This window comes from Octodon degus, unplaced genomic scaffold, assembly GCF_000260255.1.
Source record: "Octodon degus isolate 3935 unplaced genomic scaffold, OctDeg1.0 scaffold00251, whole genome shotgun sequence".
Classification (NCBI taxonomy): Eukaryota; Metazoa; Chordata; class Mammalia; order Rodentia; family Octodontidae; genus Octodon; species Octodon degus.
In genome coordinates this window covers 728,899-739,021 of record NW_004524827.1, presented here as the reverse complement: position 1 = coordinate 739,021, position 10,123 = coordinate 728,899, and the positions used below count along the sequence as shown (strand labels likewise).

Sequence of the window (10,123 nt, the reverse complement as noted above, 5' to 3'; positions counted from 1 at the left end):
GGGGCCTGCCCCTTAGCTCAGTTCTTTAAGTGGCTGCTTCAACAAAGCAGTCAGGCTCAGGTTGCTGTGGTTCCATCCCCACAACTCAAGCCAGCCAAACCTGCCCTGAAGGTATTTGGAGCAAAACAAAACATCTCATACTTCTTTATTTACTGCTAAGGTTGAGTATTTTATGTTTCTACATTGATGAATTACCTATTACATTGTTTACCCCATTTAAGTATTAATCATGTCAGCTAAACTGGTATTCTTAATGTCTTACCTGTTGCAAACTGAGAATAAGGGTCTTAGCACACTGAATTTTGTCTATTTGCCGTGTTTTACTCATTGTTTCTTTGATAATATCTCCATAATCATTATAGTACTGGAAAAGAAATTTACACAGATTAGAGTTTTATTTAATACTATTGGACAATACAACTAATTTTTAGTTCCATAAGCATGCCACAAATTACTGTTGGTATGCAACCAAAATTATGCCTTCAAAGACATAGAAAGTATTTTACTGAAACTTTAAGATTACTTCTAAGCATATAATCCCTAACTTCATAAAATTCAGAAATACAAAGCAGTTGTATTCCTAATCAAATTAAACTCCAAGCTTTGTTTTAAATAAGGGAAGGGCCAGCCAAATAGCTCAGCCGATTAAAGCACCTGCTTGGGCAGATGCAGAGGCCCAGGGATTTGTAAGGGACTGGGGGGTTTGATCCATAGGCCTGATTTCTGGCCTGGCCTTCCGTGCTGGCCCCCACCCTGGGGGCACACTAAGACAGTGATGGAGACTAAGCGTGGTGGCTCATGCCAGTAATCCCAGCACTTGGGAGGCTATAAACAGGAAAATCACTATGAGTCAGTCAGTCCGATCTATGTAGTGAGACCCTGAACACCCTGTAGACCCTGCCCTAAATATAGAAAATAAGTAAGATTTGAAATAAAATTACACCATACAAAGTTTCTGAAGTAACAAATGGTAAACAAAATTCTCTTTGTAAATTATAAAACAACAAATACAATCATGTTTACTCTCAAACCTAATTCACTGCTAATGGGGATATAGGCCACGAGTAGCTTATAACTTAATTATTTTGGTTTACAGGCACTAACAGCTTGTAAACAACATCTTAAATAAAATTTATTGGGTGTGGCATTGGCACTACATATTGCTCATGAACTTTTTTCTAATTTAAAACAGTAATCAAAATACATAACTATGAGAGATTAATAGGTTATATATGCCCCTATGGCTAGTGATTTATACACTTTATGTACGTTATACATATATTTACCTAATTTTAAAATTTATTAAATAACTTCATAAACTTTAATTTAAAAAAATTGCCATGTCAAATGATAACCTGTTTAGAAACAATCACGCCAAATTATTTGAGTTCCAAAACAGTTTTCACTGATGTCATAGTTCCTTCCCAGAGCAAAACATTACAAAGAGAACTATGTTTTGACAAACTTATTACACACTATCTTATTTCTTCTTAAAGGTAAAATGTAAGTTTACGTGTATAATTATCATTTACTTACTTAACATTTAATAAGCCAGCTGACCATTTTTAGTTACATTCTGTGTAACTTAACAGTATACTTTCCTGCTTCAAATAAAGAGTGTCTCATACATACATAAAATTTAGGACTAATGAGTCAAATCAGAGTTTCAAAGTTAAAAGGATTCTTATAGCTCCTGTAAAGTAAAACTCACGATAGGATCCCAAAAGGAACTGAGTGACTCAAGTTCACAAGCTCTACAGTAACCATCCTAAAAATTACCCCCTAGGTCTCCTGACTCCAAATAACGAATTTTAATGCAGAGGAAATAATCACCCTGTTATCTTTAAATCATAAATATAGTTTCCATTCTAATAGTTACAGATAACCTGTAATATTACAAGTTTAAACTATCATAAACCCCAAATTCTACTAAATTGGAAAATTGAAGAGATGATAAAATGTTACTCAAAATGTCAACTATTTTATTTATTCAGTTATTAAAAGTAATTTACTATTAAAATTTTCAGCAGCAACCAAGCATAAAAGCCTGTGTCACAATTTCTTTTAAGCATTTAAAAACTATCTTGTTAAGGACCAGCCCAATAGCTCAGCAGACCAAAGCACCTACTTAGGCAGAGCACAGCAGCCAGGGTTCGATCCCCAGCCTGCCATGCCAGCCCTGCCCCCAGGGCGCACTGAGATAGGCAATTGAGACTGGGCATGGTGGCACACATCTATAATCCCAGCTCTTGGGAGGCTGAACACTGGCGGATCACTACGAGTCCAATCTGTGTAGTTGAGAGCCTGTAGACCCTGTAAACCCTTAAATACAGAATAAAAAAATCCTTGTAATACCCATTTTTTTACTTTACCTTCATATACTGCTTGAAGATATCTGCAGCTGTATTCATCTCTACCACAGTATATACAATTAGCTTACAAAAAGCTGCAAGTAAATTTCTCCTCTTGTGCAAAGCTTCAATTTTACTGGCTTCATCCTCTTGCTGACCATCTATGTTAAAAGTATAAAAAATGAAGGCACCTTATATTTTAAACCAATCATTTTATTTCATACCACATTCTACCCATTTTACTGGATGGCATAAAAGCAGAAAAAATGAAATTAAAATAACTACTCAAGTCACACAAAAAAATTGTATTTTAGTGACACCAAACAATAAATCAGAAGATTGCTTAACAAACACACATGAAACAGAAGGATTTATTTTTTTCCTCCGAATACCTTCAGGGTTGGTTTGGCTGGCTTGAGTTGTGGGGATCGAACCACAGCAACCTGAGTCTGACTGCTCTGTTGAAGAAGCCACTTAAAGAACTGAGCTAAGGGGCAGGCCCCACACACATGAAACAGACATGGTAAGACAGGCCAGGCAGGATTACACAGGCCTAATCCTAGCACTCAAGAGGCTGAGGCAGGAGAACCACTGTGAGCTCAAGGCCAGGATGGGTACAAAGTGAGTTCATGACCAGCCTGAACTGCATAACAAAACCCTGTCTGAAAAAGAAAAACATGACATGACATATTGAGTCAGAGGAAATGTTTAGAGAAATCAAGTTAAGCTTGCCCAGCACATTCTTCTATTTCCTTAACCAGACTTTGTCAATGTAATCAGTATACTTAACATCTTTTAATTAAGGCTCTTTCTAAAAACAACCAACTTCAAAATTATCTGATTCTCACCTTAGATTTTATTTATGTATGCCTCTTTAATACACATTAAATATGTCTTACACTGGCCTAGGAACCATTCTGCCTTTCAAAGATAATTTCACCATTTTCTGCTGCTATTCAATATGGGAGGTCTTACTACTCAACTTCAAGAAGACAGACTTATTTCTAAATACACAGTCAATGAAGCTCCACTGTAAGCCAAGGGTTGTTTCTAATCATCTGGTAAAGTAAGTAAAATTGTGCTAAGTCTTTTATATAAAAAGCTATGTTAGGCAGGGCACAGCAGCTGGGGTTTGGTTCCAGTTGTGCCTTTGTCAGCCCCGCCCGAGGGGCCTCTGAGACTGTGATGAGACTGGCCTTGGTGGCACGCACCTGTAATCCCAGCACTTGGGCAGCTGAAAACAGAAGAATCACTATGAGTCTGATCTACATAGTGAGACCCTGTAGACCCTGTACTAAATGCATTTTTTTTAAAAAAGCTATGTAGGGTTGGGGAGATAGCTCAACAGCATAAGTACCTGCCTGGCAAGTGTAAGGTCTTGAGTTCAAGTCCTGGTACCAACCTAAAGATATATATAAGGAATTTTCCTATAAACAATTCAAAAATAAAATTACTTGTTTATCTCTATAAAGAAAAAATCTATAATTTTATTTCTTGGTATTTTTTGTTACTAATTAAAATTTAACTAGTGAAATTAAAAGATGCATATGTTTGCTAGACATTTATAGCTAATCTTTTATAAATAAATGGTTCATATCTTATCACTTTTGCAATTTAAGATTCCCAACATCAAAAAAAAAATTTATCTACTAATTTGGTTTTGTTTTGATTTTAACTTGCCTCTGGGAATCTTTGGCAAATGATACTAAAAACCAGAAACACTCTCTTGGTGCTGGAAATTGAACCTAAGTAACAGGGTAGAAAACAGTCAAAATGCTAACTGCATCCAACAATATACCAAATAGAACGCCATTATTCTGTATTACTGATATGCATTAGTTCTATCATATGTGTGTGATCCAGTATGTCAAAGTCATTTTTGCTTAGAAACCTAAAAGGTAACATTTTCTTTCTTTTAAAAGAATTAACTGAACACATGGGCTAATCTTGCCTTGGTAAGCCTCCCTATAAGGGAGTATGTCTACATGATATTGTAACTTTCTTTTTAAAAAATCTGAAACAAATAATGGCCATTCATATTTCAGATGTTAGCTTCTTTCCAAGATGTATGAGTTAGAACTTCCTCTACATATCCACATATTTGTACATGCCTGTTACTTCAAACTACACTGTATGTTCTAGATCTCTTTTGAGCTTGTTCTTTACTTTTTTTGTTCTTTGGACTGGTAATTGAACTCAGAACTCTGCTTGGCTGGCAGGTGCTGTGCCACTGAGCTATATCTCTGATCCTTGAATTTAATTCTCAAAAAGACTATCTCAGGGGCTGGGAAGATGGCTCAGTAGAATAAGCACTTGCCTGGCAAGCAGAAGAACCTGAGTTCAATCCCCGGTTCTGCCAAAAAACAAAAACAAACATACAAACAAAAAAAGACTATCCCACATTTTCATATACATGGTATCTGGTATGCTGCTGACCAATAAGTGTCTGTCAAATGAATATTAAGATAAATAAGAGTGAAACGTGAGAATTGAAAGCATAAAAACTTTACAACACAAATTCTGACAACTGTTTTGGCTATTCTGGCTACTTCTGTCCCATGCACAGTATTTTTGTAGTATGTGAGCACAAAGCCCTTCATTGTTAAAAATAGGCTTTACACTATGCCTAGAATTATGATTGTTTAGATCTTGATATACAATGATGTGTCAATTTGTATATGGATAGAACATGTTCATATTTTATTTTTCTTCAAGTGTACTTTCATATTAAAAAGAAACCCATGCAGTGTATTATTTGTTGAAACTGTACTTCCGATTTGATTTGAAACTGTCTCATTGCTATCTATCAATAAAACTTTGAAAAAAAAAAAAAAAACGAAACCCAGACGTCACCAAATACAACTTGTTTTGCTAGGATCTCATATACAAGTAAGGCAGCTGTGCATGTATTTAGCATGGAAGAATAACAACAGTAGGTGAATTTGATTTAATCACTGTTCTGTGAACACTCTGTACTATTACAGACATCTAAAAGGAAATTTAACATTTTGCTAAGATTCAGAAATCACATTAACACTTTTGAAATATGGAAACTTTTTTTCCTTCAAAGTTTTATTGATAAACAGCAATGAGACAGTTTCAAATCAAATCGGAAGTACAGTTTCAACAAATAATACACTGCATATATTCTTGAAATATGGAAACTTTTAAAAGTCACTTAAACACTTTATTCTCAAATTATCTGAAAATTGGTCTCACCAATGAAAAGAGGGTTTAAATTTTACTGAATACATGTAATATGCTTAGGTACTATATTAGTGCTTCTGTTCAATTTTAAGTAATCTTTACCATTCCATGAGGTAGAACTACAAATAAAAACCACAGGCTCAGGACCAATAACAAGCTGAGATTTAACTTGGAAGCCTATGCTCTGTAATATCACACATCATTACCATAATCAAAAGAACAGCAATATATTAGAGCATATACCTGTGTTTCATGTGTTTCAAAAATAAATGTAAAAATAGTATTTACTGTTACTTTAACTTATGCTATTGAAGCAGATTTAAAAGAAACATGCAATAAAATTACCTGCACTATTGTTATCATCATCCTGCTCAATGAAGACATGATCCAAAATAAAACTGAGCAACTCTGACTGCAACGAAGAGTCAGGGGTGTAAACTAATGGCTCTAACATGTCTCGTCCTCCAGACATAATCTGATGGCTGAAGATCATCAAAATATCACAGAGAATGGTGAAAGCCTATTAAAATAAAGGATGTTATAAGTTTAATTTCCAAACATACATCATCTGTATTTAACACAAAATTATTACCCAACTTTTCTAAATATAAAGAAAATCATTATTCAGTACTTTCCTAACATTTTTAAAGCTAAGAAATTTAATTTCTATAAAAACAATTACTAGTATTTACCTAATAATTTATTACAGAAGGTAATTTCACAAAGATTGTTTTCAACAATGTTAAGTTGTTTCTACTATCTTAATACTGCCAGAACGTGCAATCAGGACTTAACCGAAGGTTTTCACATTCCATTTCCCTACACTGCACTATAACAAAATGTCTTATGGTATTCATTCTCAAAAATAATATATAAACTTGGTATCATTCTTTCTTCTATTGAAGAAAACAATGTATCAAAGAGAAAGGAATAGTATATTGATAAAAAATAATATGGCACTTTTTAAAGTGCCATCTTCCATTTGTATAGGAATTAAGTAGAGATTACATACCTAGATATTACACAGAAGGTAATCCAGATAGTAAAACAACAAATGTAATTTAAATATAAAAAAAAAATAATAGAAACTGCTAAATTAAGTCAAAGAGTAGTAAAATTAATCAAAAGAGAACTATGAAAACATCTAATAGGAAAGGGTAATAAAACACTTTTGGGTCACAAAGTCAGTCAGAAAATATATTTAACATAAACTTGCTAGAAAGACAGGTTATAATATACAAAAGACAACTCTTAATAATTTTTCACTAGCATAACTAACCACATTTATTTTGCCCTGTATTTCATGCTTTTGCTTCGTCAGTTTCTTCATTTACTAATAGTAAATTAAACCAATAAGGGTTATCAGTTTATCAAGTTTTGCAATACAACCCAGTAAAGACAAAGTGTTTAGTGTAACGATGTTCAGTAATTAGGTGTAGAGTCACATCTAATGAGATGTCCAGGTTACATTCCTGCTATTAAGAAAACAGAAAAGCAAACTACCTTTAAAAGCATCCTATAATTAATCTAGAAGGCCTAACAAAGAGATTTACATTGGACAATACAAAGAATAACTAACAAGGACTGTATGTTAACAGTATAAAAAATATGACCTGCAAAATGAGTCTGTGAGAGTGTGTAAGCATGCATGCATGCATGCATGTGTGTATGTGTGTTTGACCTATACATGGTTTGGAACTGTGGTTGAAATCAGTAATTTTGTTCCTGCATATGACTTGTGAAGACAAAAACTAACATTCCAACCACACTTTATTGCTACAATAAAAAGCTACATATTTAAAAACTGAAGAGACTTCCTGTTTTTATAAGAAATATGAAAATTCCAGCAACTGCAGTTTGGCCACTGAATATCTTCTAATTTAGGTATAAGGTTCAAGAGGAAGCTGGAAATAAGAAAAGGCTAACAGGTATCCACTGTTTAGAAAATTTTAACTACAAAAGTATAAATTTTAAGTTAAACCTGCCTTTGAACCACACAAGGTGGTGCATTCTTGTAGTCACAGGTACTTGACAGGCTAAGGAAGGAGAATCACAAAGTTGAGGCCAGTGTAGGCAATTTAGACCCTATCTTAAAAACTTTAAAAAGGGAGCTGGGGACATAGATTACTCAGCAGTGATGTTCTGAGATCAATCCCCAATACAAAAACAAATAAATTATTATTACTTTTTAAAACAAATGAATAAAAACTGCTGAGGATGTACACCAGTGACAGAATTCTTGTCTACATGAGTGATAGTCTGGGTTTAATCCTCTGCACTAGAATGAAAATGAAAAGAAAATGATTTGATATTTTAAATAAAATAAAGACAAATAAGAGGATTATTTAAAGAACTTTCTTACTAAATATAGGAAGCTACTCTGAATTAAAATAAGTAGTACCCCACATATTATTTCCCAAATACAGCACTTAGGGTTAGTGATTACTCAAGATTCTACCCAAATTAACAAAGTTTAATTTATATAAAAGTCAAAAAAGCATGAAATCATGAACATTTTTACTACATGTACTAATATTGGTTATGTTTATCATACTATTCACCAAATAGACACATTTAAAAAGCATATTCCCAGTGAGCTAAAAATTCTCAACAGAGAATTAGAACTAAATATGAGGTAAGTTTAAGGATCAAACTAGGTCAGTCTATTTCTAGAGTTGAGAAAGCTGGCAATAATGAAGGTATAACTTGGATAGAAGGTAATAAATTTTTATTTCACAGGGGATCAAGACAGGCATGAATGTCAACAACTGATATTCTCAGAAATGACAAAATCTATGGACATTTTTCTTCTGCAAACAAACCTGTTACACTTGTTGCTTTCAAAAGTAACTGCTATAATTTTATATACCTATAATTAGTATAAATGAGTTTGCTTCTAAAACGAAATTTGTGTCAGGAAGAAACCAACATAAAAAATATGAAGATAATCTATAATTCAATTATAAACTCTTTATGAATTGAGAAATATGCTTCATTAGCAGTAAGCTTAACACATGAATCTGCTTTTTGAAAAGCATGGTATATTAGGCAGATACATTTCTACTTTGCTGAACCTTAGTATTATTTAAATTTTTCTACTACTTTAAACTTCTAAGGCTGCTTAAAAAAAAAACTATCACAATTACTAACCTGTTCCTTAACAGTAGTATTCACGTTGGTCAGGTAATGCTGACATATCTGACAAAATACCCTCATTTGTTTCTTTAAACGCAGTAAATCCTCCTTGAAAAAATTTAACATGAACAGTTTAAGATACTATATAAACAACTCATTCACAGTATTCCCTAAAGATGTTTCAAATGACAAAAAACATTACATATAACTTTATTAACTGTACTTATATATTTGATTTAAATTTCTTCATTATACTTTAGGAAAAAGAGATCACTTTTATACAAACCTCATAAAACTGGAGCCTTAAAGCTTTCACCATATAAATGGATAATATCCTAAGTGGTCATGGGCATTTACAATTAGAAAGCTTATAATTATATATGACTGGCATTTTGAGGGGAGGGGGGATACTGGAAATGAAACTCTGAGCTATACTGCTGGCTCCTTGACTTTGTTTTTATTTTTTTGTGTGGGTCTGTGTGTGGTTTGTGCAGGGTTTCACTACAGAGCTTAGAAAGCTTGGACTTAATAGTTATCCTCCTGTTTTCAAGCCTCCCAGCGCTAAGAATACAGGAGTGCATCACCAAGCCCAGACTGGGTCACTGGGCACCCAGGAGGCAGGAGCAGAAGTGGTACCAAAGCCGCATGTGGTGCGGGGTATTGAACTCTGGTCCCTGTGCTTACCTAAGCAGAGTCTTAGTCCGCTGAGCGATCTTGCCTTCCTGTACTTTGTTTTTATTAGTGCGTATCAGTTATAAAATATAGTGGGCTTCATTTGGCATATGAGTATAAGCATATAACATGTATGACTGCATTTAATAAAGCCACTATATCAGAATACTTTAAGAGAAAAAAGCTACTTCAGATTCACTTTATTATTTGAAGAGTAGCAAACATATGAATCAACATAAGTATTTTTTATTTGTGTTAAACAAAAAGGTAAGAAATAATAAAAGTTTCACAACAGGCTAATAGGAAATTAAAAACTAAATAAATAAAAGAAATGATCCTAACACTTTGCAAAGCTGAGGCAGTAGTACTGTGAGTTTGAGCTCAGCCTAAGCAATTTACCAAAACCCTGTCTCAAACTGAAAACATAAAAAGGGACTGTGAGGTACCTTAGTATGAAGGTCCTGCGTATAACCCCATATGGAAGTGAATGGGGATAAGAGTAGATATGGTATCTGGATATGGTATCTTCCATTTGTTATTCTAATAAGATACAGATTCTACTACTTAAAAATAAGGGAAGGGGCACAAAATTAGTTTTGTACTACTACTATAAATGATTCTTAGACATACACTTAAAAGTTGAATTTTATTCTTACATTGTTTTATATTTCTAAGTACTGATCAATTTATTTGAAATATAAATTATTGTCTACATTATCTAATTTAAGTTGCAATCTTTAGGCTATCTTCTTTTTTTT

The 10,123-nt window shown here is 33.5% G+C and overlaps 1 protein-coding gene across 7 annotated transcripts in view; it reads right to left on the bottom strand.

The window, feature by feature from the left end:
- The window catches only part of Stag2 (stromal antigen 2), a 155,879-nt gene that overhangs the window by 25,481 nt on the left and 120,275 nt on the right, over window positions 1–10,123 (bottom strand). For all 7 annotated transcript variants that reach the window (XM_023706328.1, XM_004646069.2, XM_023706326.1 and 4 more), the window contains exons 23-26: window positions 8,709–8,801; window positions 5,904–6,078; window positions 2,373–2,512; window positions 263–364 (exon numbers count right to left, since the gene is read on the bottom strand). In XM_023706328.1, the coding sequence (XP_023562096.1) occupies window positions 263–364; window positions 2,373–2,512; window positions 5,904–6,078; window positions 8,709–8,801 (510 nt within the window). The remainder of the gene's footprint in view (window positions 1–262; window positions 365–2,372; window positions 2,513–5,903; window positions 6,079–8,708; window positions 8,802–10,123) is intronic.